Genomic DNA, 27,664 nt, shown 5'->3' with positions numbered 1-27,664 from the left:
GGAGTGTCCACAAAGTCTGGAAAGGATAGGTCTTCCGCCATAGAACAGACAAACCAATAAGCGAACAGGACTCAAACCAAGAAGTAGCAAGTGCGGATGACCTAAAACATCACATAAATGTGTTCCAGACTTTGCGGACACTCCCTTTTTACTTATGGAGGAACCAGATGACATGCCGGTTACAAGGAAAGAACTTAATTAAGTTCTTGTCCTTTTGGCTCAGCTAAATAAAAACTATTATGAACACTAACAACGCTAACTCGACAGGATTACCCTGCAATCAGCAGCAGAATAAAGAAAGAGAGCGGCACGCTGAGCAACAAAAAGAGCTGAGGGCAAACACGAACTCAAAACAACCGGTTATTGTGGACCATCAATCGGTTTCTCCTAAAGACAGCAGGTCTAACAACATGAATGACTTTCCCAGTTTGGACAACAATTTAAATTTTAAAGCGTGGGCTGAACAGCAACCACGCTTTGTTGCAGGTACTGTTAACGCTCAATTTGAGCAATTAGAGAATAAGTTTGAGACTTTCAAAAACAAGTTGTACAGTTATAAAAATTCGCAGCTTGAAATAAACTACCTGAGAGAATGCATTAAAGTGGAGCGTGTACCCAAAGGGCTGCATTGTTTTTGATATCCAAACAACGCACATTTGGGTTCTGCTTTGCACTCTCAGTTAACGGAATTGTTTAATAAAACAGGGCGGCTAGAAATGCTTAAGTTAATGATTGATGATTACACCAATAAGGGGAATTGTATTTTAAAAGAATTAAATGGGTTGCATGACAGCATTATTAAAGATGATAAATTCAAAGAATTTAAGAAAAAGTACAATGACACGTTTAAAGAGGTAGATGAATATTGTTTTAAGGTTTTAGATAGAAAGACTAAAAAACTGGAAAGAGATTTAATAGAATACAGTGAAGGGAGGGCCTACCCAGCCCCGGGTGAAAAGAAAAAACAAAACTTTGAAGACACTGTTATTAATGAGGTACAAGTCTTAGATGATGGTTATGATTATTCCCACTCTGAAATTCCAAGAAGAAGTGAGAGGTTAGCGCTCAAGGGAGCTACCAATGTACAGCAGGATTTTCAGGTTCCCCAGGGCAGACCACGGGGAAAAGTAAATCATCATCAACAGAATGTTTGGGGGATGAGGCTTTAAGCAGGAAGCAAGCACCTGTTTGTAACAATATAACACATTCATTAGTGGAGAATGAACAGGGCATCTGCAATATAAACAGTTTGGATAATTTCACCATTTATAACTACACGGAGCTGCAGGTCACTCCCACTTTTTTTGAATTATTCACCAAGGGGTTACAGTTTGTACCTCACAGAGCTAGTTATCTTCCTAAACTTTTAATTGAACTAAAACTATTCATAAGAAATTTGAACTTAGCATCATTTTTCAAAAATGAATTTATTCAGGACCATTCACTCACTAGAAGCAGTGTTTTCAACCCTCCTACCCACCCTACGTTAAAAATGTTTGAAGAATTAGTTGAAAAGGTGTGGAGAGAAAATCTTAGTAGAAAGCAGAATATACAATCCTCCAATTTCCCTCCTAAATTACAAGTCATAATAGACAAATTAAAAATGGAAAACATACGGGTAATGAAACCAGATAAAGGAGGGGGCATAGTTTTAATGAAACAAATTGAGTATGAAAATTACATTTACAACCTTTTGCAGGATGACAAAATTTATGAGCCCACCTCCCTGAATGAGTTAAACATTGCATTAGGAAAAATAAAATATTGTACCTACGACCTTTTAATGCAAGGGTTTATCGATGAGAAGACACACAATTATTTAGTAGTCCCTAAACCTAGAACTCCCATTTTATTTGGCATATCCAAGGTGCATAAGGGCTTAAATCCCTTAAAATTCCGCCCCATAGTTGCAGGGGCTGGGAGTATAACAGAACCTTTTAGTAAATTTGTTGACTTTCACCTCAAAAATTTTGTATCAAGTCTTAATTACATTTGTAAAGACTCCTGGGAATTCCTTACATGTCTAAATCAAGATATGGACAATTCCAATTTACACATGATTACCATAGACATAGTGGAATTGTTCCCCAGCATTCCCCACGGAAAGGGGATGAAATGGTTTGGTGAAGTGATAAGTAAGGAATCTGGTCTGAGTAACAATTTAATTAACCTTACAATAGACTTCATGAATCTAGTTTTAAACAACAACTTTATATATTTTAATGGGGAGTTTTTTAGACAAAAGAGTGGGGTAGCCATGGGTGCCCCTTGTGCTACAGCGTATGCGAATATAGTTCTGCACAAATGGGAAATGGAATTCATCCACTCCACCGACTGGAAGCAGTACATTTGTTTTTATAAAAGGTACCTTGATGACATATGTATTTTATGGGCTGGTTCCAAAGAACAGTTTTTTAAATTTATGGATTATTTGACCAACACCACAGATTTCCTTAAATTTACTTATGAAATCAATGACACAACACTACACTATTTGGATATACAGTTAACAAAAAACCTTAATAAAACAGGTTTTTCTTCTACAATTTTCAGAAAAGACACATATTGCAACTCTTATTTGCATTTTGATAGTGGGCATCCCCCATATATTAAAAAAGGTATCATCAAGGGGCAATTAGTGCGAGCTTCCAGAATATGCAGCACTAATTGTTTTTGGATGAGGCAGATTTCCTCAGAGGTTTATTTTTAAACAGGGGCTATCCACCCACATTTTTCCAAGCCATTTTTGAAGAAATTTTGGAGAAAAGGGATCACCATTTTCCCCCACGTTTAGGTCTAGGGACTTTTACATCTAGAACACATGAAAAATCAAATTTTAACGTTTACAGCAACTTTGTATATACATATTCACAGGATGCTGGGTTTATAGAAAACACCATCAAAAGCTTTTGGCCCATTGTCTCTTCACATGAGAAATTCACTGGTATTTTTTCCAACCAAATTTCCTTCATCAGAAAAAGGAACACTAACCTAAAGGGTATGTTTGAGCAAAACATCTGTACGGGTGATAAGGCACAGAATTATGGTACTTCTAAAAGGAGGGGGACTTTTCCATGTGGCAGGTGCCACCAATGTTCATTTATTGCCAATTCTGACCAGGTACACATCTCCTCTCGTAAACTTACATTAACATCCAAGAACTTCTATTCTTGCAATTCTTCAGGAGTGGTGTACATAGGGGTTTGCCAGAACTGCCCATCATTTTATGTGGGCAAAACAGAAAGGGAACTGAAACGCAGGATATACGAGCACATGTATGATGTTAAAACTAAAAAGGAGTCTAATGCTTTTTTCAAGCATTCCTTGACTTGTGCTGATATGTCCATTCATTTCTTCATCCTAGACAAGGTCCATCAAGATTTGAGAGGAGGTGACTGGGAAACAGCACTCAGTACTAGTGAATTGATGTGGCAAATCAGATTAAATGCCACTAAGCATCCAGGATTAAATGACGGACTTAGCTTAGCCAGTATTTTACAAGCTAAAAGGAATATGTTATAATGTTTATTGCTCCCACCAAAATCTGTAACTTTTTCATTTTACATTATTTCTAATATATTTTTATTATATTTAAATGGATACACTTGTTAAATGATGCATTTTGCACACTACATTTCCAGTTATTAGTTTCAATATGATCTAAACGCTAAGTAGCTATTTGTAATAAGTTTTTTATCTTGTATTTCACTACTTATTCAACGATCAGTTTTTAAATATGCTTTATGTTCAACATTTTTAAATCTATCTTCAAGATAATGCAGCAGGTTTCATCATTATGAACCTCTCAACATAATGTTTTCAAGTTTCTACAGATTTTAATGGATGAAGTACTTGTTTTTAATGGTTATGATAAGGATCGACGTAGAAATGCATTTTTATTTTCATTTTTAACATTTCTATACAGAAACGTAATGTTATTTTTGCATTAGCATTTTAAATGCATTCATTCAATAGCACTTTTTAAGCATTTATTCAGGCAAAGTATTAGATTTTCAAGACAATCTGTCTATGATGAGAACAATTAATTAATTAGCTTGAGTTAATTAATTTATCACTTGTTGGTTACAGCATTATATAAGCACTGTTTTTTAACTTGGATGGCACACTTGAAAAAGCCCGTTACCAACGGGTGAACGTGCTTGTGGTTTACTTTGAAATAAAGCAGTTTTTGTTTGCAACGCATTGCTTCTTGCTATTTTTGGACACACTTGTTTACTCATCATACAACTTTAAGGCTGTATTCAACAGCGTGAGCTTGGCATTTTACGAAGGGAGTATTTGCAGTTGCAGCAAAGACGTTTTAGGTCATCCGCACTTAATATTCTCATTAACCCAACACACCAAGGTTCCAACAGTTGAACAGCAAGCATAACGCATGCATATATTGAATGACAGTGGACATTCCAACAGCATGCAGGGATGATTGGTGGCAACAGGCCACCAAGATTGTGGTGTTTGAACAGGGCACATGCATCAAAGTAAATGTAGATTTTTATAGAACAATAGGACATATGTCCCAACAAATGTTTTGAGATCAGACATACCCATTGAGGTGTGGAATTGCATTGTTTATGCACATGGAGTAGGGTGTAAAAAGAAACCTCCATTAACATCTTATTAGTACTTTTACTCTACACTACATTCCTATTGACTGCAGGTGTATATCCCCTACATGTGTTATTACATTAGGCAACATGTATTAGATTGTGTAATGGGTTTGGCTAGTTCATTATACACCTGACCTATATCTGACATACTAACTGTCCAAGATGCAGATGTTACTGCTACATAGTTGTATTTTATTTTTATATTTATGTATCTACGTATCTGGATGTGTTCACGTGACATTTTCACTTAATTTTCTACAGAACCCTACATTTCATGTAGCACACTCACATTTCTGGGGAACACCTTGACAAGCTACTCGTGTTCCAGATTTACCTATGCATGACAGCCATTTACCAACTGTTGAGGACTGTTATATGCTTCACAGTTACTGGCACTTCCTTCATCCACTTTATATGGGACTGCACAACTGTGGGTTGACAACACTTAATATAACAGTACTATTTATTTAATGTAAGGGTGCAACAACATTTCAAAGTAAGTGACACAGACACACTCCAAGTATTATACCTTTATTAATTACATTAAACACTCTTTTCTACAGGCTGTCTCCTTTTTTTGATATTACAGTGCATACGGAAGACATATTCAGGACATATTATACCTTTATTGATAGGTTACAATGCTCTTTTTCAGGCTCGCTCAATTATTTTATATGACAGTACATGCAGAGATAGATTTCCAGACTTATTTTACCTTTATTAATGGTTTACTTCACTCTATTTCTGGCTCTCTGACTTATGTTATATAACAGTACATGCAGAGAATTTATTCAGGGCATTTTATAGCTGTATTATTGGGCTACAACACTTTTTCATGCTCTCTCACATATATTATATAACAATACATGCCGAATAATTACTAACCTGTCTGGTGGCACAGCCTTAGCAGCCTATCTGCATAGGCTTGCTGATTCACAGCACGTACACCTGCAGCTGTGAAGTAAAGGAAGGGATATTGAGACATACCTATCCATTATTTAGACTATATTAGCATGTCGTACATACTGCATTCCATGGCTACCTACTTAGTAGTGGGGCATCTTGCATATGACGGGCCTCCTGGATCCATTGGTTCAGTAGGTCCTGCTTCAGTCTCTTCAGGTCTGCATGTTGGTGATGGACCTGCTCACTAGTCCGAGGGACGCCTGTGGCACTGGTGAGTTCATGAGCCAACCGGTTCCAAGCCTCTGCCTTATACTCCATCCCTTGGAACTGGCCCTGCAGGAGTCGAGACTCATGATGATGGACTAGGAGCCAAATCATGTATTTTGACTCCTCGATGCCCCAGCGTTGCACTCGAAAGCGAGTACCCTCTCTAGCACCAGACATTCTAACTGCAGATGGGAGCTACAATCAGTTATGGCGAGTATTCCCACCTATGGAGCTTAAATATGCCGCATTTCCCGCACTTTTTTGTGATTGGCCGTTTTTGAAAATTCTCAGCTGACTGCAGACCTGCTTAGCAATGGTTAATCTACCATTTCTAAGTATATATATGTTAACAGTGGATGTTTATCCAAAGCTGTCGTGGCTTAGTGGTTCAGTACTTTGGTTATGGTGCACAGTGTCCTGGGTTCAGACCTTGTCATTGCTTTTTATTTTACGACTGTCCAGACAGGTTAGTGGGTGTGGCTGTGTTTAAGCAACTTTGCTCTACGTTGCTCCACGTTGCCCGACGGTGTGCTGGTTGGTGCGCCGCACACTTCTGCGCAAACCGATTGCGCTGGGTAAAGTGCTATTTAGCTATGGGCAACTACATTGCGCTGGGTAAAGCGCTGCTTAACTACAGACAACTATATTGCGCTGGGCAAAGCGCTGCTTAACTACGGGCAACTCTATTGCGCTGGGTAAAGCATTGCTTAACTGCGGGCAATTATATGTCAGGTTCCTTTATAAATATACATTTTGTTCACTGATACATAGGCCATTTCAATGCTTTTTAGTAAAAGTTTAATCATATATGTCAGGAATTATTTCATATACTAATTTTGAACATAAAATAAGAAGGGGAGTGGTGGGACTCGAACCGTGAATGCCTCCTCTTTGTGCGAACGCTCTACTACTACGCTATTACTATTTGGCGTAATTTGCATAAACATTCCTTATTATGCTCTTCCATGTCGTGATTGCTAACTGCAGCTAAGCAATGGGCACACCCGCCACACACGCGCAAATACGGGCAGCTATATCGGGAATTAGAAAAAAAAAGAATGTTTTACTTTTTATAACTGTGCTGGGGGTTTACAGTGTCAGGGAGTGTGGTGTTGGGTACGTGGACATTTGAGCGGACTCGCTCTTGTATGTTGACATTTTGCATTTCAGGCACTTGCAGGGGCGTGGACCTTTAGACTGCTTGGCAGTTGGACATGCCCCCTGCTTTCCTGCATGGTCCGTGTTAGACTTGGGGTAGAGTCAGCATGCCCTCATGAATATTCATGACACGCTGACATCATACCATTCAACTGCAGCCTCCTAGTAAGACTTATTTAGTCTTACATGGAGGATTCATGAATCCAGGGGTTCAAAAATTACCTAAGTCATGAAAAGAAGCCTAGATTAAATAAAGTACAAGCTATTTTCTTTTCAAATCTTCCATATCCAGCTATGAACTCAGTTTAGTTTCAAAGGCTGAAAGCAACAATAGCATGTTCTTTAATTATACCAGAAAACTGAAAAGATAAAATTGTGAATGTATCATGCTATCCTTCTCCCTATTCCTTCACGCCTCTTACCTGTTTTTTGTTTGTGTGTTTGTTTGTTTTTTACTGATTGCTAGTGCTGCCCATATAATAGATAGTGTAGGTAGACTCTTGACTACCATTTAACTGTTCTCTTGACAAGCTTCACTATGGACCCCTGGCTCACTAAATCTGTAGCCCTGCTAATTCTAAAGGAATGCATGTGTACCAAAATGCACTGATGTAGACTCACATGCAACACAAAATTCTGGAATGCTATAAACCAAATACTATATCCAGGTAACCAAACTTCACCAAACCCATGTCCTGACAAGTCACCTGAAAAAAATGCCAATACCTTCAATACCTATTTTATCAAATCCATTTCCAAACTATTTAACCCCAACATCTCAAATAACTACACCTCAACCACTGTCTCAATAAACTCCTTCTCTCTCAAACCTGTCTCCACTGACTATATCAAAACTCTACTCTCAAAGCTGAAACCATGCTATGTATCAGCAGACAATATTCCTTCTTACTTTCTCCGGATTGCTGCACACTCCCTTGCTATGCCTGTATCGATACTAATCAATCGCTCCATCTCTGAGTCTAAAGTTCCTTCTATCTGGAAACAGTTTTACACTCTTCCTATTCATAAAGAAGGTAACTCCACATAAGTATCTAATTTCAGACATATCGCTATAATCTCCCCTCTCTCCAAAATTTTTGAGAAATGTATACACAAACAAGTTATGCATTATCTCTTACAAGAAAAACTTCTCACTCCGACACAGCATGGTTTCTGTCCCAAGCATAGTACAGCCAGAGCTCTACTATAATTGCTCAACACCTTAGCCCTAGCTAAAGATGATCACAAACTCATATTCTGCCTATTCCTTGACCTTTCTAAGGCTTTTGACACTGTCTCACACATTCTGCTACTTAGTAAACTTGTAGACTTAAACTTCTCCCCTGATACAGATGCATGCTTCTCTAGCTATCTTTCTGATAAGCTGCAGTCAGTACGATGGGGCTCAGCACTCTCTACCCCTCTCTCAGTAAGAACTGGTGTTCCCCAAGGTTCCATTCTTGGACCTCTACTCTTTAATATCTTCACCAACTCATGCCACTCCTCTTGTCCTCAGTCTAGCATTGTCCAATACACAGATGACTCTACAGTCATAACTATTGCTAATTCCCCTTAGAACGCCTAACAAATACCCAGACATCTTTCAACTCAGTAGAGACAAGGCTCACTAATAATCAGCTCATCCTCAGCCCTAAGAAAACAAAATGAATACTCTTTCTATCTAAATCTGCAAACCACATTAAACTTTCCTTCTCCATAAGGTCCCTAAACAATAATCCTATTGAAGTTGAAACTAGCACAACACTCCTTGGCATTACCATTGACGACCGACTAAAATTCAATCTTCACACTAAGAATTGTATAAAACAAAACACCAAAAGCTAGGACTACTGTACAGGAACAACAAATTCCTAACTACTGAAGCTAGGGTTTCTCTTATCCATGCCTACCTTCTACCATGCTTACCCTATTGTTCCCAAATACTTACAAATCTGAACTCCTCACTACTTACCAAATTAGAATCAACCTACCACAAAACAGCTAGATTTGCAGCTCAACAAACATATAAATCTCACCACTCTCTCTCCCTAAAATACCTGAACTGGCTCGAACTACCTCACCTGTTCCTGCAATCTCAACTCCAAATCATGCACTCCATCCTATATTAGCCTGATTTCTGCCCAAGTCTATCTTCTCTCATATCTCACTACTCCCCACCAGACTTCTCAGAAGTACAACCCAAGACCTACTAAAAATCCATAAACCCAAATCCAACACAGGGTGCAACTCATATAGCTACCATCCCCCTATTGCATGGAACAAACTCCCACTAGAAATAAGGTCCCTGACTCGCCCCAAACAATTTAAGCTAGCAACCAAAGACCACTTTAAAAAACACTGGTCCTGCCATTGTACTCACCCTCCCTGATTATTACCTTCCTTTTATAGTACAGTCAAACTAACTTACTAAAACTTACCATTAACTACTTCATCCTATGCTTCCTATGCAACCTCCAAAGCTTCGTCTATACACTGTTCCCTGAAATTTTTATGTAACCTTTTAAGTTTCTGCTACTCTGCATACAAAGCCTTATATTTACTCAACTCTCTTTTTAAACCAAAACATGCAACTTATTCTACTTTTTTAACATTCTCCTTTTTGTTTATAGTATTGTTTTATCTGTCAACAATATACATGTATGTAGCCTACATATTTTAAGTAGCAAAATTCTCTGTTGCTATTTTTATTAAAATGTATCTGTATTGCTATTTTCATTGCATTGTATATCTTTGGAGCTTTTCTCCCCGGGCCTCCGCTGAAAAAGGGCAGTAGCTCAGCCAGACACTCCCGGTCAAGAAATGTAAAATAAAATAAATAAATAAACTGTTGTCATAGAGTCCCTGACTTAACAAAATGTGGCAAAGACCCTTGTTGCTTCACCTATAAATGACAAAGCCTTTGCCCAAGTGAATGGACAAATTAATTCCTTGTCATCGTTTTGCAGTGCCACTTTTTGCCCTTTACCCAGCTAATCCACCTTAGTGCAACTCAACTGTATGCTGACAGTGTCCTTGTTGACTACTGTGCTCCACTTCAGAACTTGAAAAGGTTTATAGGTATGTACTAGGCTAATGACCACAAGGACCTTTTTAAGCCTAGCAATGTATCCCAAATGTCTGAAAAGTTCTGGCACCCTTGGTAGTGTGAGCAAGAGCTTGGAAGATGAAACATTTATAAGCAAGGGTCTGGGAAATTAATTATTTACAGGCTGCCTGTGTCATTAGAGAACATAAGTGCCAAATCAGGGATGAATTTCCCATTTCCCATCTAGTAATCCAAGTTACACTTGAGTTGGGTTTGGGAGGAACCCTGCTTCACATGGAAAGGGAGCCTGTTCCAGAGAAGGGTTAGTCTGTAGGATACAGGCCTGCCCCTCCAGCAGTTCCCATTTATATCATAGGCAAGGTGTAAGTTTTTTTTAGAAAGTATAAGTTTAGTGTTGTTTGCTTGTGCATATGCAGGAGGTCCAGCAGAGTGGAGTCAAAAGATGCCTAGTAGATCTCCACTCAATAGCCTGTAGGAGACAGAATACAGGGATAGAGCTTTGAGGAGTCTGCAGAGGACATGTTATTTGCTATGTGTATTCTTTTAGTAAACAATCTCTATGGACGTTCCAGTTGTTGGATGTAACTGGTTTGGTACATAACAAAGGGGGAATTGTGCTCAGTGACAGGTCTGATGAGTGCTGAATACAGTGGAACAATGACCTCTTTGGATCTAAATGCCATACCTTTGTTTGTATGTTGCGCAACATAAAATGAGTTTCTCATTTCCATAGACAAGTGATGGTCAAAAGCTAGATTACTGTCTATGTATGTCTCCAAGTGCCTGTCTATTAATTCAACTCTTAGGGATATGTTGCCAATATAGTAGTTACCAGGGGTGGCCAACTTTCCAAAGGATACTATTAGGAATTTCTTGGCATTTACTTTCAGTCCATGGTTTAGGCACCAGTTATTTGTCTGCGTCATCTCTTCTTGAAGAACATTAATGTCAGTGGGGGAGTTTTTCACTGCTCCTAACTGGCAATTGCCTGCATGTTTGGCCAGCCAGAGACCATTGACATCGGTCTTGATTTCAGAGAAGTAAATGCCAAAAACGAGTGGTTCCAGTACTGATCCCTGAGTGACTCCACTGTTGACTGGTCTGTTTGACTTTAACAATTGGCTTATTTTCTGGTGTCATTCCAGGGGGATGCAGTACCATAACAGCCTGGGAAGATATGATCGACAGACCATGATGCTTTGCTAGAGGTGGCCTGCATCTGTCTCTCTTAGACTTCAGGTTTCTGGCAAAGGCCCTTGCCTCCCCCATAGTGCTTTTTTTAGGAAAAATCATGAGGTCGATACTACCAACATAAACATTTCAACGAAATGCAAATTAAAGGTCGTGCTGCTAAATGCTAGGAGTCTAAACAAGAAACTGTGCTCATTGCATGCATTCTTAACCCTGGAAGATGCTGACATTTGCACAGTCATGGAAACCTGGTTCAAAGCTGTGCAGAGCACCCCAACCTTACCTGGTTACTCATCCTATCATACATTCAGACCCCAAACTGTGGGCAGCAAAGCCAAAGGAGGTGGAATTTCAAACCGCAGTGGTGGTGCTGCGGTACCATTGTCGCCTCACAGTAAGACGCTGACCGGTTCGACTCTCAGCTAGAGCATCTTCTGTGTGGAGACATGCGTGAATGGGAGGTCTGCTGTGGTGACCCCTAAACGAGAAAAACCGAAAGACACCACAACAACATTAAAGACACACACACCTCCAGGCAGACCAAACAATATGACGCACAGGAGACACTCTAGGTGCAGTTAACCATTAACAAGACCCCTGTTCAAATCATAGCTAGCTACAGGCCCCTAAATTTGACTCAAGATGCCCACTCCACCTATCTGGACCTCTTCAAATCTATCAAAATTCAACCCTTTACCCTGATCCTGGGTGACTTTAACTGCCCAACCATAGACTGGAAAAACTACTTATGCCAGAACACAAATGCCTAAAGATTCCTTGATTTTGTCAATGCAAATGCCTTGGGACAGCTAGCTGATACCCCCACAAGAGGTAATAATATCTTGGACTTGGTATTAACCAACATGAGTAACCACTCCAGCGCCCTTACAGTATCATCCTCCTTCATAAGATCCAACCATAAAGAGGTCACTTTCGAAGTCACCATCTCCCCTGATCCCCTCTAGCTAGGGTCAAACAAAAAATTTCTCCAAAGCTGAATACAACCTCCTGAGGGATTGTATCAACAGCTTCACAGCCCCCTCCCCCTCTGTAAGAATTGGCACCAATGTCCAAATCTACACCAAAGTACTGTACGAGCATTTATGTAGATGCATTGAATCAGGAATACCTGACAGGCCAAAATCATCCTCCACAAGGAAAATTAAGCCTATCTGGTGGACATCTGCAATAAATAAACTATATAACAAAAGGAAAAACTTGCTGTCCAGGAACAAAGAAGGAGCAGGTGCCCAATTGGAAGCAATCTCTCCTTAGCTTGAAAAAGCAAATAAAAGCACTAGTGAAATCCTCTAAAGCCAACTTTGCGTCGGCCACATCTACTAGAGACAGTCATAAAGCCTTCTTCACATATGTCCGCAGTCTCAAAGGAAGCACTCAGATCTGTTCAAAACTGATGGTCAAGTACACCACATACACAGATGTAGATATAGCCAATCTACTGGATGACAGATTCAGCAAAAACTTCACCCCTCTGTCCACCCCCATCAGTAAATCAGGACACCCTCCCTCCCCTTATCTTTAGTGAACAGGTCATCACTGTCTTCTCAAAGGCAAAAAGTACAGCCTCCATGGGACCTGATAACATCCCAGGCTGCATCTTACATGAACTCAGGCATGAACTTGCAGCACCACTAAGCACCCTATTTAACCAAAGCCTGAGTACCAACTTTGTCCCAGCTGAGTGGAGGAAAGCCACTGTCATCCATTTACACAAAGGTGGAGAGTCCACTGATCCGGGAAGTTATAGACCCATCAGCCTAACAAGCCTGATCTGCAAGACCATGGAACAGATTATCATGGACCTCATTAACAGGGACATTGGCAACCTCCAAACACTTGACCCCACACAGTTTGGCTTTGTCAAGGGGAGGTCATGTCTGCTAAATCTGGTTGACTTCTTTGAGACAGTCACTAAAGCCATGGACAAGGGGAAGATGGTGCACACCGCCTACCTTGACCTGGCCAAAGCCTACGACACTATTCCCCACTTGGCATAACAGATAAACTCTCTCAACTAGGTATCACTCCATATGTTACCAGATAGGTAGCAAACTGTCTCACTGGTAGAACCACCTAATCAAAATAGGGGAAGCCACCTCAAGCAGTAGACCCGGACTGAGCGGCGTACCCCAGGGATCGATCTTGGGGCCTCTGTTATTCGGAATATACTTCTCTGAGGTGCAGGCCATAACCAGTGGGCTATGGCTGACCAAGTTTGCAGATGACTGCAAGCTAGGCACAGTCATTAATTCCCCAAGTGATGTGGATGTCCTGCAAGAGGGTCTCATCCAAACAAATGACTAGTGCCAGAAACATGGCCTCAATATTGAATGCCAAAAAATGCATCACCATTCCCTTTGGGGAGAGAGACATCGCCATATATTATCACATTACTAACAATGTCCTAAGCATGCAATCAGTCGTGAAGGATTTGGGCACCCAAGTTGAAAGCAACCTTACTTTTGATCACCTTGTTGCTTCCATTATATGGAAAGCTTTCTACATGGCCAACCACATAAATAAGGGTATCTCATCCAGGGACAAGGAGGTCATAACATCCCTGTATTCTTCCCTTATAAGGCCAATTAGCAGTTTCTCACCAGGAGGATCCAGGGCCTCAAACTTTTACCCTACACAGATAGGCTAAAAGCCCTGTCCCTCTACTCAGTTTCATACAGACTCCTTAGACGGGACCTCTGTCTGGCATACAAAGCAATCTCAGACCCCACCTTGATGGGACTGCTGCATATCTGCAAATCAAGCTCCACTCGAGTAACCCGCTTGAGCAACTTCAGTCTGGTCTGTGACATCAATAGGACTTGTTGGCAGGGCAGATTTGTGGCCTAGAGACTCCCCCATCTGTAGAATAGACTCCCTCTTCATGTCAAGCAGAGTACCTCATTATCCCTTTTTAAGCACAACCTGGATAACTGGATGGGAAACAGAAAATACACCCCTGAGATGCCACCTTTGTCCCTGTTGGACAGGGGCTTTGGGTGCAGACTTGTCTAAACATGTGCTAAACTCATGGCTAGGCTTATAAGGGCCTCAGGGCCAATAGCCTAGTAACTTCCTAGGATCCTATGGACACCCCAATCCCAACTTCCTTAGTCCTGTCTGTGAACCAGCTAGCTATCCACTGAGTGACATACAGGTTTATACCTAAACTCATGAGTTTGTCAACATTGTTCAGGTGGGGCATTGTGTCAAAAGTATAGACCAGGTCAAGGTAGACACTGGGAACTGTTTTGCCGTCATCCACTGCTTTGGTGACCTTCTCAAAGAAGTCCACCAGGAAACGTAAGCATGATCCGCTCTTGACAAAACCAAACTGGTCTGGGTCCAGTGCCTGGAGGTTTTCTATGTCATTATTGATCATTTCAATGATAATTCTTTCCATGGCTTTGCATATGAGACTAGTGAGGCTTATGGGTCTGTAGTTTCCAAGGTCCACAGATGGCTTGCCTTTGTGCAGAAAGATGACAGTTACCATTCTCTGTTCATGAGTCAGAAAGCTTGTTTGGATACTGTGATTAAACAGTGATTCCAGAGGCACTTGAGATATTGTCAGGGCCCATCGATGTACTATTTTCGGCGTTAAAGAGAGCATTGAGGACCTATTCTGCAGTGATAGTTTGAGGAGTTATATTTGATGGAATATCCCTAAATAAACTTACATCACTTTCCAGCTTTAATCAGGTTACTCCACAGAAAACCATATTGAATGTTGTGCAGCATAACAAGGTTAGAATTTAACTTCATCTTTATATAGAACACTCCAAGTCTGGTGTGTTGTGCCATGCAAAGAATGCAATTCGAAGATGTCATAAGATTCTTTAGGGCAACAAATCTTTCTGAAGTTTCATGAAAATATTCTTCAAAGCAATTGAGTTTTGAAATACCTTAATGTTGTATGAAACCACTGCAACAGCATAACATGCACAAGAAGGAGCTTTATTTTGGCAACAGGTAATGTTCTCAGCCCTGCTGTATAACTATCAAGCATGAAATTCTTCCTTTTTTCACTGGTTTATGACAACAAGGGTCTTTACAAATCTACCCATGCAACCTAGTTCAGTTTTCCTGTTATTGTTCTTTATTTTTCACACATTTAGGAAATCATGATCCCTTTGCTATAGACTAATCCTCAACATTTAATTCAAACTCCTGCTGTTCTTCCCTGTAAGGAGACCCCACAAGACTCCTGCTGTTCCAGTTAAGTAGGTCCTTCAACACACTCATGTTACCAAAGGTGTGCTTCCACATGGATAAGGGCAGAGTGCACCACAGATAAATTAGTTCACTTTACTAAATCTGCTATTGAAACAGGATGAGCTGGCCATGAACACATAGGTTCATAGGTTCATAGGTAGGTACTAGGCTATCTGCCCAAAGGCATTTATAAACCTAGCCAGAATGTGTTGGCTTTCGCCACCACCTTAGATTAGTTCCCTGTGCCTCTGTCCAGCAGAGCCACTGAAGTGATCTCCAGAGTAAGCTTTCTGTTTCCCATCCACTCGTCAAGGTTTCTCTTGAAGAGTGTTAGCGAGGAGCTCTGCCTAATGTAGATTGGAATCTTGTTCCAAAGCATGGGAAGTCTCTGGGACAGGAATCTATCCCTCTAGCACATCCTATTTATTGTTGTGGTGAGATTTAGATCCCTAGAGTGTGTGGCTTGAGGGGATATTTGATTTTCTTTAGGTGGAGCATGTCCATCAATTCTGGGTTGGATATGGCCTTGTATGTCAGGCAGAGATCACCTCTGAGTAGGCAGTATGCAACCGAGTACAGCTGGAGTTTCTTCAGTCGAGCTGCATAGGGCATCTGTTTGAGGCCAGTGATCCTCTTGGTGAGGTACTTCTGTGGTCTTTCCAGCTGTTGCAAGTGTCTTGTAAGGTACATCCCAAATGGGGCATTGTACTCTATGATGGGTCTGATGAGTGATGAGTAGAGGAGCACAGTGACCTCTTTTGATCTGGATGCAGACCCTTTTGTGATTGGGTGGGCCACATAGCAGGATTTTCTAGCCACTTTGGCAATGTGATTATCAAAGGAGATATTACTATCTACTTGGCTCCCCAGATCCCTTATTACGTTTTTCATATTTAGGGGGATACTACCTATGTGGTAGTTTGTGTGTACTTTATTTTTTCCAAAGGGAATGACTATGCACTTTTTGGCATTTAGCTTGAGTCCATGATTTTGACACCAGATAGCCGTCTCAGTGATACCCTTTTGGAGGATGTCAGTGTCAGCCGGAGAGTCAATTATAGCCCCTAGTTTGAAGTCATCTGTGAACTTGGTCAGCCATAGTCCTCCTGTGCTTGCCTGTACCTTTGAGAAGTATATGCTGAACAGGAGAGGTCCTAGGACTGAGCCCTGGGGAATGCCACTTGTAACCAGTTTAGAGTCAGACCTAGCGCCTGCAACTCTCACCATGTGGGTTCTGTCCATGTGCCAACTGGCAACCCATCTTGTGACATAGGGGTTTATGTTCAGGCTGGTGAGCTTGTCTATAATACCAGAATGGGGAATGGTGTTGAAGGCCTTTGCAAGGTCTAGGTATGCTGTGTGTACCACCTTTCCCTCATCTATAGCCTTGGTAACTGTGTCAAAGAAGTCCACTAGGTTTACGCCTCATGATCTGCCCTTAACAAAGCCGAACTGGGTAAGGTCCAGTGTTTGGAGATTCCCAATGTCTCTGTTAATGAGTTCCATGATGATGCACTCCATAGCCTTGCAGACCACGCTAGTCAGGATTATAGGGCGATAGTTCCTGGGGTTTGTTGTGGCTCCACCTTTGTGGAGCAAAATAACCATTGCTGTGCACCACTCTATGGGTACATAGCCTGTGGAGAGGTTGAGTTTGAACAGTGTGTTTAGGTGAGGCATTAGTTTGTCTTTCAGCTCATTTAGGATGCAGCCTGGGACATCGTCCGGTTCCATTGATGCTGTGTTTTTGGCTTTGGAGAGGGCTGTTTTAACCTGAGTGTCTGTGATTTCTGGGACTCTACATTCTTCTGGTATGGTTATGGGCCCTTTTGGGGTTAAGACGGCGGTGAAGTTTGCACTGAAACTGCCTGCCAGGATGTTGGCAATATCGGCTGGGTCAGTTTATTTTTGTGCCATTCTGCATTAACTCTGAGCAGATCTGAGCATTGTCACTTAGATTCTTCACATAGCTAAAGAATGCCTTGTGGTTATCTTTGGAGTCCATGACAATTTTTATTTCGAAGCTAGCCTTGGATGATTTTATGATGGAACGTAGTTTCTTGCTGATACTGATCAGGGATGTCTTCCCTTCTTGGGATTTTACTTTTTCTGTACTAGTTTCCTTCTTCTATCGTATAGCTTGTTTATGGCAGGAGTCCACCAGACTGGCTTCCTTTTCTTGGAGGAGTGAGTCTTGGTTTTGCTTGGGATAGCACAATCCATGCATTCTTGCAGGTGCCCATAGAATGCATTAGTAAAGGATTTTGCAGCTTGGACAGCGTTATCCTTTAGCATGGGGGATATGAAACTTTCCACCTCGGCCTTAAGTAATGTGAAGTTTGCTTTTGAAAAGTTTTTCACGGTGGCTTCTTTGTCCGGGGGTGGGGGCAGAATGTGGATATCCAAAGTGATTTGTTTATGGTCAGATCTAACCAGCAAAGGGTTGACCTCTGGTATGGAACACCGGTCGTCCATGCTGGTGATGACCAGGTCCAATATGTTGTCACCTCTGGTGGGAGTGTTGACCAGTTGATCCAGGGCATTTGAGTTTATAAATTCAAGGAAATGTTGGACAAGGGAGTTAGTACTTGAGTAGTTCTCCCAGTTAATGTTTGGGTAGTTGAAATCACCCAATATTAGGGTGTTTGGTAGGACCTTTATGTTTCACATCTTCAATAACCACTTCCCACCTCTAGCTACCCTTACCTGTCCCAGCCCCTTTCCAGTGCTGTATGTATATGATTGAGGGCCAATGTTTTGCTGCAAGGTTTTTTGTAATGAAGCAAAAAGAAGAAGGAAAAAAAACACAACGCTGAAGGAAAATGTTGATGCAGATTTACCTGAAGATTGCGATTCTGAACATGGTAGCAGAGGAAATGACAATGGTAGTTAGGACAGTAGAATGGAAAAGATAAATAATAATAAACAAATTAATATTCTAGCACTGCAATAGCCATTGCATGCCTGATTCTGGCACTAGTCATCATCGTTTTTGCCAGCCCTCCAGCTTGTAGTGAGCTGTATAGAAACCTTCCGCTATGGGCAAATGAAAAATGAACATCGTCTATGTCTGCATTTTACCTTCAGTAACCAGATTGTACTGTGTAAACTTCAGGTTTCTGTGGTAATCATAAAAGCCAAATTACAGTAATTCTCATAAAGATGAACTTCTTTAACATTGTCATGGAGATACTAGCAATTACTTGACTAGGCAAGGATGTCAAAGAAAGCTATGGGAGCAGTCATCATACATGAGAAGCCAAGAATATTTTACTTACAACCAGCTCACTGCTGCATCTGCCATCTGGCTTGACTCGGAGCCAAACCAAATATCTTTTTGGTATGGGTCATTGTTTATACAATAAATGCACATGTTAGCATTGTGTTGTGCTGACAAAAACCTTATTTGAAAGTGATTGTTTTAATATGAATCTCAAATACATAAAGAGCAAAGTATAGAATACTGCACAATGTTATTTTTGTACTTGTGGTAGTAGTCACGATGTACTTTAAAGCCTAATCAAGTTTACGCCAACTTTACCAAAATATTGCTGGCATGTGGCAAAACCCAAAGTAATTATATGGCTATGATACAGGCTTCTACACTCATTCACAAACTACCTCATATCCATTAGGGACATAGGTGCCAAACCAGGAGAAAATTTGCAATTCCCCATCCACTGGGCCAGATTACATTTGAATAGCGTCAGGAATGAGCTTTGCTTCACGTGGAGTGGAAGTCTATTCCAAAGAAGGGATAAACTTTGAGACACATACCCTTCCCTTTAACATGTCCTGTTTATGTCACAGATGAGGTTTAGGTCCTTAGAATGACAATTTCTGATACTATTTATTTTGTGGAGGTGCAACAAATCCATTAGTGTGGGATGCCTTGTAGGCTAAGTGGCATGAAAAATACTTTATGGACAGTGGTTGGTTAATATTACTTTTTAAAGCTGGAGAGACCTGCTTTGAGCCAGTTTGCTAATCACAACTAAATGTGACTTATGTCAGTTGAAATTGTGACATATCCTTTTGTCTATACATATATATATATATATATATATATATATATATATATATATATATATATATAGATACTGTATGTAATGTGCTGAAAAATATTGAATACTGCATGATGTTATTCATGTACATGTGCTGATAATCACTGTTTACTCAGGACTGCTCAAAAGAGTTATTTTTACAATTTTTTCATATTTTTATTTTGCCTTTGTTTACCAGGAAAGCGCAACTGGGTATAGCTAAACCCCTTTTCAGTTGGGACCCAGGCTGAAAAGTTTCTCAGGTTTTTAAAAAAATTATCAAGATCAGACATAAAATGATTGTGTACAAACAGTATATGGGTATTTATAGAGTATATATTATTTTAAACAGTGTGTATAAATTTGCAGAGTACATGAATATATAAGCAGTGTCTATGTATTTACAAAGCATATGACAATATGTATAGAGTCATATACCTTATTTACAAGGTGAGCCTAAGTCAGTTGTAGTTTAGATTATTTTACATTTGATGGTCTAAAAGGGAGAAAAGTAGCTCACAGAGTGTAAACTACGTTTTGTAAATAAAAAGAGATGACACGCTTCTTAGAGGCATTCTTTTGGTGGTTAGTATTTAGAACCCCAGTCCTTAGAATAAGAGAGAGAACAAGATAGGAGGTTTTATGTTTTGGTTTGCTGTGTCCAAGAAAGATTCAGTGAAAAAGACAGAGAGAGAGGGAAAGAATAAAGCGTGGATTATACTATGCAAAATACTTGTTCTTTATAAATCTATCAACTTGTTTTGATGCTTCTTGACTCTAACCTTGGCCATGGCTGAAACGGGTCTTTGGATTGGCCCACCTAACTGGTTAACAAATAAGAAAGAACAAAAGAAAGAAAGAAAAGAAAAGTTAGCAAACTTAAGAGCTACACAAACCCATCTCTGGTTTCTCAACTTCTAACTGATGGGTGAATGGATGATATGGTAATAGAACAGCAAAATTAACCACAAGATTATATCTTGGTCATTTGGCTCTTTTGTGAAACTGCTTGACAAATTAATTTATATTACTTCACTGAAGGCTGCAAGGCAGGCTGATCAGAAAAAAAGGCCTATATTCTGTTTTAGAAATCAGATGTTTTACCTTTTATTTTCAAGTGTTAGACAAAGAACCACTAAATAGAAATTGTAAAATTACTGTAATTGCTGTGCCATATTCAGAAACTGCAAATTTCTTTCCGCACTGCTAAAGGCCAGAGTTATGTTATTTTTAGAAATGCAGTTTAATTAAGCTCCCCATTCAACATGATGCTATATTTACACAGTTTTCTGCAGAGTGAAATAATCTGCTGGATGTTTTCTAATAAAGTATTGTTTGCCTTCCAGCATCCTCCTAGATGAAGAGGGACACATTAAGATAACAGGTAAGCAACACTGATTAAATATTCGGTGCATGCATATTGTATTGCATTAGAATTCAAAAGCCAAGCATCGTACATCATCACTGACACTTGATTACAGTCCCAGAAACATTATAGGCTTCTTATTTTTTTTCCACATTGCAGATTTTGGACTGAGCAAAGAAGCAATTGACCATGATAAACGAGCTTATTCGTTTTGCGGAACAATAGAATACATGGCACCAGAGGTCGTCAACAGAAGAGGTCACACTCAAAGTGCAGACTGGTGGTCTTTTGGTGTATTAATGGTAACCATGCATTTTTAGTAGATATGCATGCATACATATTAGAAACAACAATGGAATGTTTACATAAAACGTACATCAGCTATAAGCATTTGATATCCTCTATTCCCCCATTGTGAGAATTACCCAGTGGAAAATGGGATATTATCCTAGTCCGATTTTCCCAATAAGAAAATGTCAAATAAAAATTGTTACTGTTCCCCTTCTGTCCTCCAAATCTTGACTGGACTTGGCTATGACACTAGCTTGCTATCTCAGTCACACTGCTAACACTATACCTTGTCTATAAATTAACTGCCAAACTTATAACTGATGCACTTAAATGTATGTTGAATGTAGGGACTTACTTTATGATTCTTAAATACATTGGATCCTTTTATTTGTAACTGGTATGCTTGTATAAAGAGAAGTAGACAGAGATACAGGCAGCTAGATAATAGACAGTTAGATCATTTATATTAGAATAAGAGTGCATTTTAATTTTGTCCACAACCCATAATCATTATAATTTTGAGCCATGCTGGGCAAATAGCTTTGTCTAGATTGCAGTGGTTGCCTGTCATCTGCATTGTGTTATACCCCACTATTAAGACAAGGATTATATAGTCCTAAGTGCAGCGCCTTACTGCTTTTGTTATTTCAGTAGTCTGTTTTTGATTAAATATCCCACACAACAAGCCTGATAAACTCACACATAGTCAGGGATGTGGGAGCCTGAATACAAAGACAGCCCTCGTACAGGCATGCATTTATTGTCACTATTTAGGAAGAAGACCTAACTGGTATCATAAGGAAACACTTAAAGAGAAAAATAAAAGCACTGTTGAAACTAAATTAGGAATTTAAGCCTGATCAAACAGCCACATGATGTTTCTGCCAAAGGAGCTGTATGCTAGCTGTGCACCTCTTCACACATTGATTATTCTCATTTGTGTTTTAAAATATGGCAACAGAGAAAACACTACTACAAGCATGTGTGGTTATAGTGTTATAAACTAGCTATGGAGTAGGCAGGTCTTTATTACTGACTAGATCCACAGATTATTCATGTATTATTTACTTTTAATTTAGAGAGCACATTAAAGCATGAGCCAAATAAACTGTAATGCAGGTAAAGTATTTCTTTATTCTAAACATCTCATAATGTACATTATTTTGAAGACAAAAAGATATGTTACCCTTAGAAGACAAAACAGATTTACTAAGAAAGTAACCTGATTACATTAAATATAAAGCAATAGACTGTACTTTGAAGCAACAGACCCCCCCACACACAGAAGTATGACTTTAAAGAAAAACTGAAATAGCTTAAAAAGCACTACTTGAGTGATAGGAACTGATTAGCCAAACCCAACATTCATTGACAGTTCTTTCTTGCATTAGAGTTTCAAACACAGCTTTGTGTGTACAGTCAGAACATGAAGATGCTCTTCCATTCATCCTACAAAAGTATTTAGTATTGCTTACCTGATGTATAACAACAAGCTAATTTTTCCATCATTAAAGCAGCCCCTTTTTCTGTTGTTAGAAGTGTCACATGACCACTTATAGAGAGCATTTTTTTTGGCTTCTGAAGACACTTAAAGGCATTAACAGAGGCAGAAAGGTGAAAGATGTGGGGAGTGGAGCTTTCTGAGTACAACCTGAAAGTACAAGCTCCATACCCAGGCTAACAATTAAATGTATTTCATAATAATTAAAAAATGTTTTTAAGCATACAGTTTAAAATATGATAATGTCCCATACGCACATGGTAAGAAATAAGATCATTTGATGCCTGTAAGACCGAAAGCGTGTAACCTTTTCCCAAGGCAGAGCATCTTGTGGGTGCATTAGACACCCAATACACAAACTTATAAAGCAAAGTTGGCTCACACATATAGATAATTGGCAAGATGTTGGCAGACCCCTCAGAAATAAAGCTGCTGACATCCAGAAACTCTGAGGATCTTCAGAGTCTCACAGAAAAAACACATTTTTAGAATTCTTCACCTCAAGGCAAATGGCTGAACTCCAGGACCCACAGTGTGCTGTGTCAGAACACCACACATCTCTTCTTCACATCGAAGAAAGCCATCAATATTTTGAAAATCATTAGCATTGAAAGAATTTGAGGCTGGCAGGACTGATAGAAAGCAGTGAGGGCAGAGACCTACTAACCATTTTCCATGAGAAACTGCCTGTTGACTTAAAGCTGCCAAACAGAATAATGACTGAAAGAGCTTACGAGTCACTCAGGCCACCACTGAACTCTCATCTCCCGCTGTAGTAGTTAATCTTTAGACTCCTCAACTTTGTCGGAAAAAGAAGATAATTAACTACGGAATGTATAGTGTTTATATCACATGTACAGGAACAAACAATACAATTCTTCCAACATTAATCTAAGGAAATCATGCAAAAGAGGAAAACATTTGCAGAGGTGCTGCCCCTCTGTTATCTCTGTTATAAAAACTCAAATGTCAACTGATTTTAAATACTCAACTATGTTAATTGCAAGATGCTAATCACAGAAAGAAATATACACAACCTGAGTCCTCGTCATACTCTTTTTATAAAGTAAATTCAGTAGTTCGCACCTCCCCTAACTGTCAAGTTGTGCCCAGCATTCTAACTCTTCAGTAATAGCAGCTTTGCAAATGATACATTTATCTCAGGATGCAACATTGGACATGGCTATCAGGTCCAAACATCTAGTGGATCCAAGAAGGCCACTGCCACCCTAAATGAAAGGAAGAGTCGATCACTGGAAAACAATAGCAGTGTGGACCTAATGCCTAGAAGCACCATCTCCAGGAAGAATGTGAGCAGGCAGCTTTTCAGGGCACTGATGAGCAACAGATCTGAGGCAAGTTTAGTGACAGGGGAACTGTCCCCTCTGTCTAATAATAGAGAAATTCTCCATTAGCACCATTAGTGCCTCAGAAGCCAACTTGTCAGTTTTTTATAGGAGTAGCAGTAAAGAAGTGTTCAGAGCAGCCGATAAAGCTGAAGTGGTTTAGAACCAAGGGCCACTCAAACAAAACATAACTGTTTCCCGCTTTTTGGACCATGGTTTCTTATTCCAGGGTATGAGCATCTTGACATCCATGCATTGACTGTCTCAACAGGGGTGTCAGCACTCTGGAGTGTGTGTTTGACAGTAATGTATCTGATGTATTGGCACTGCTTGAATATTTATTTAGTTATTTAGTTGTTGACATTTGATTACCAGGAAAGTCCAACTGGGTAGAAGCCCATTGTCAGTGGAGGCCGGGAGAGAAAACCTCCAAATTTTTACAAAATATTTTAAGAACAATAATTTTACAATCTTCAAAAATAAAGCAAAAATAGTTATTGTCTTTTAATCTGATTTTAGAATCCATTCATCTGCACTGCATTTCTGTATGTTTTGTTTATAAAATATATAAAATAGTCATTAGTGGTTTGTAAGTAATGGGTCACCAGCAATTTACACTGTTTACATACTTCTCACTTGTGACAAAACATGCATCTTTCATTTAGCAAGCTATATTACTCTTTTAATTTTAGTACAGTATATGTTGTGTTCAAATAATGAATGTTAAAGTCATTTCATTAAATGTGTTAAGACTAAACTCCAAGCTGAATGACAGTGTCACGTGAACCATGCTAAGGAAGAATACATTTGATGTTGTGTTGTTACAAGCATTGAAAATATCCCTCACTAACAGAAAACTTTTTCAGTGATTGTCAGGCAAGCCTTCATTTAGCAACTTAGCTTCCTTTTCAGAAGGGGTACCAGATTATTTTTAGGTAGTGCCTTAAACTTGGAAATAGTTATGTCACTAAAGGTTACAGAGGGTAGGTAATGCCTACAACAGGTAAACGCTAACCAAGGAGACTTAATCTTTGACACAGTTTATTACCCAAAGTATGGCACCCCTAATTTTTACTTTGCTTTTTTTCATCTTTAGGAAATATAATACTAGTAATATTCCTGTCCTACTAGTGGGTGACTTTAATGTTGTCTTAAATCCTATACTAAATAACAAACAAAGGACTCCAGGATAAGTGGCAAGCTGAGCACAAAATCAAATTCATGAAACAAAATGTGTTAACAGATATTAATAGAAATAGGCATAGCTCTTTTGCTTATAACTTCATCATGGAATAAAAACAATGAAAGAGTAATACTTTATGTAGCATTTTAAAAATCACATGGCATATGGCATCACATCCATTTAAACTCATATTAAGATATAAAAGTGCAGCAATGTATAGTATCTTAATCATCTCTCTTTCAAAACAGATTTCAGTGTCACATAATCATTTAACCCTGAATATCTATATGCTTTTACTCTGAAATCCATCTAAGTTGCAATGCATCTGTATGGTTCAACAAATACCGTCCCCTAATACTTGGCTGCATCAATTCCATGACATGAAATTGAAATAAATGTTTCTTCTGTTTTCCAATAACATGTTTGGCTAAAGTGCTGTTGTTTTTCCACTTGGTTATATCAGATATATGCTCAATAGATACAGTCTCTAAATGTCCTTTTAGTTTTGCCTACATGGTAGGCCTTGCCTTCATTGCATTCAGCCATTAATCAAATGTCTTGTACCACAGTTACCATAAAACATTTTTTCATGTAAATAACTGTTTTTTTCATTAATGTATTCACAAATCAAACAGGTCCTGCATGGAAACATTCCTTTCCTGCTTGATCTCAGCTTAATATAGCTTTTCTTATAAAAATACTTTCCTTTTCAAGTAAGATAATTTAGGTTTATTCCCTACTATGCCTAATATATTTAAATCAATTGTTAATATATTCCAGTTGCATTTTAGGATATGACATATGTCATTATAATTTGTAGAATAGGTGGAAATAAAACATAATGTATTCCCAATATTGATTTTATTATTCCTACTATAACCCATAGATTGGGAAGCACTGAAGAAAGGTGTAGCCGTACCATCTCATTCTAGCATAACTTCAGCAGTTATTCTTATAAATTCTTGTTTTCATATTCCTTTTCATTAAAATACATATAAAATTCATTGATCGTATTGTGTAGGATTTGGTGTTATCCTTGATGCCCTAATTAACTGACCTTTGACTATATTATTAAAAATGCATCTAGAATGCATACTAGTGTGATGTAAATAAGAACTGCATTTGCAGCTTTTCTTTTAGACCATAGCTTGCAGTAAGCCATCTGGTTCACTAGCAGTCTTAATATCTAAAAACTCTGTCTCTTATTCAGAGTGTTTCATATCAAATTACAAAACTATAGTAGCAGTATCATCCAGCTATTTATGAAAATCATCTAAAGAAGAAATATTTTGCCAATCATAAATATGTCATCAACAAAACATGGATAATATAAAACATTAATCCAATAGTCACTGCCCGTTAGGCACTTATATTACCAGGATTAGGGCTGGCAACTTTTCATGTCAAAAATTCTAGACATGTACGTGAAAGCAAAATGCTTGTAATTTTGGTATCCCTGTCCCCTCCCATGCAGCCATTCCAGTGTCACATTACTTGGCTATTTCTCCATTTCTTCACAGTTGCCATAAATACTGTTCAAACCTCTCAGTGTGCATACTGTTTTTTGCTTTACTTCTACAATGTTTACAAATATTTGGATTTAATTTAAAACTTTTATTTCACGTTTTATAGCAGAAACACTGATAGACATTTGCTAAACAAAGCAGTGCAGTCTCACAATGAAAACAGACTTAAACTTCTCTGCCTTTGAAACTCACATTCGCTGAAATGGCATTGAAAGCCACATTCAAAGAAAATCCATCTGGCCAGTAGCAGATTAAGTTTACCTTTGAGCCATTTTCAAATCATAGACCCTTTGCACACATTTTATGACCATACAAAAGTTATTTGATTCACCTTCCTGAGTGTATTAAATTATAATATATAATAATTAAATTATATCCCTTGCATAATACAGCACCACCTGTTAGAGTATGTTTTAAAGTTATAGTTTTGAAATTTTTCCAGTAAGCAATGAAACAAAACACATGAACCAGTAATGACAAAACTGCCCAATTCAGAACATTTCAACCATAAAAGGCCACTCAAACGTCTTTCATTACAATCCACCAATATCAGTCAATATATATGCACAATCTCTGCAGAAGTAAAAGTCATCTGAATAATTCCACATTAAAGGGATCTGTAACTAATGAATAGGTTGCTGCTAACAAACAACTTTATATTTCAGTGTTTCATCTACAAATTCAGTACCTGATGCCCTTGAAAAACAAATTGCCTATGTTGCATTAAAAATGATAAGTTGGTACTATTGTAATAGAGAATCGATGCAAACTGAAAATGGGTTCACAGTAACTAGGCAGCTCAAAGGAGGACATACTCAGGACTGCAGCAGCCCACCCCCTTAAAATATAGCACAGTATCAGCAATCCATCCACATGCTGTGGGATACTACTACATTGGTACTCTGTATGTATGCAGATAGTGGCAGCAAATGTAAACAAGGCATTTAGTACTTAAACC

At 39.0% G+C, this 27,664-nt stretch overlaps 1 protein-coding gene across 2 annotated transcripts in view; it reads left to right on the top strand.

The window, feature by feature from the left end:
• RPS6KA2 (ribosomal protein S6 kinase A2) overlaps nt 1-27,664 on the top strand; it is a 2,145,504-nt gene that overhangs the window by 1,018,915 nt on the left and 1,098,925 nt on the right. For both annotated transcript variants that reach the window (XM_044069491.1, XM_044069485.1), the window contains exons 7-8: nt 20,840-20,877; nt 21,019-21,161. In XM_044069491.1, the coding sequence (XP_043925426.1) occupies nt 20,840-20,877; nt 21,019-21,161 (181 nt within the window). The remainder of the gene's footprint in view (nt 1-20,839; nt 20,878-21,018; nt 21,162-27,664) is intronic.

Source organism: Protopterus annectens, chromosome 1.part0 (genome assembly GCF_019279795.1).
Source record: "Protopterus annectens isolate FY-2018-M chromosome 1.part0, PAN1.0, whole genome shotgun sequence".
NCBI classification, from domain to species: Eukaryota; Metazoa; Chordata; order Ceratodontiformes; family Protopteridae; genus Protopterus; species Protopterus annectens.
This window is presented reverse-complemented; position numbering and strand designations above follow the sequence as displayed.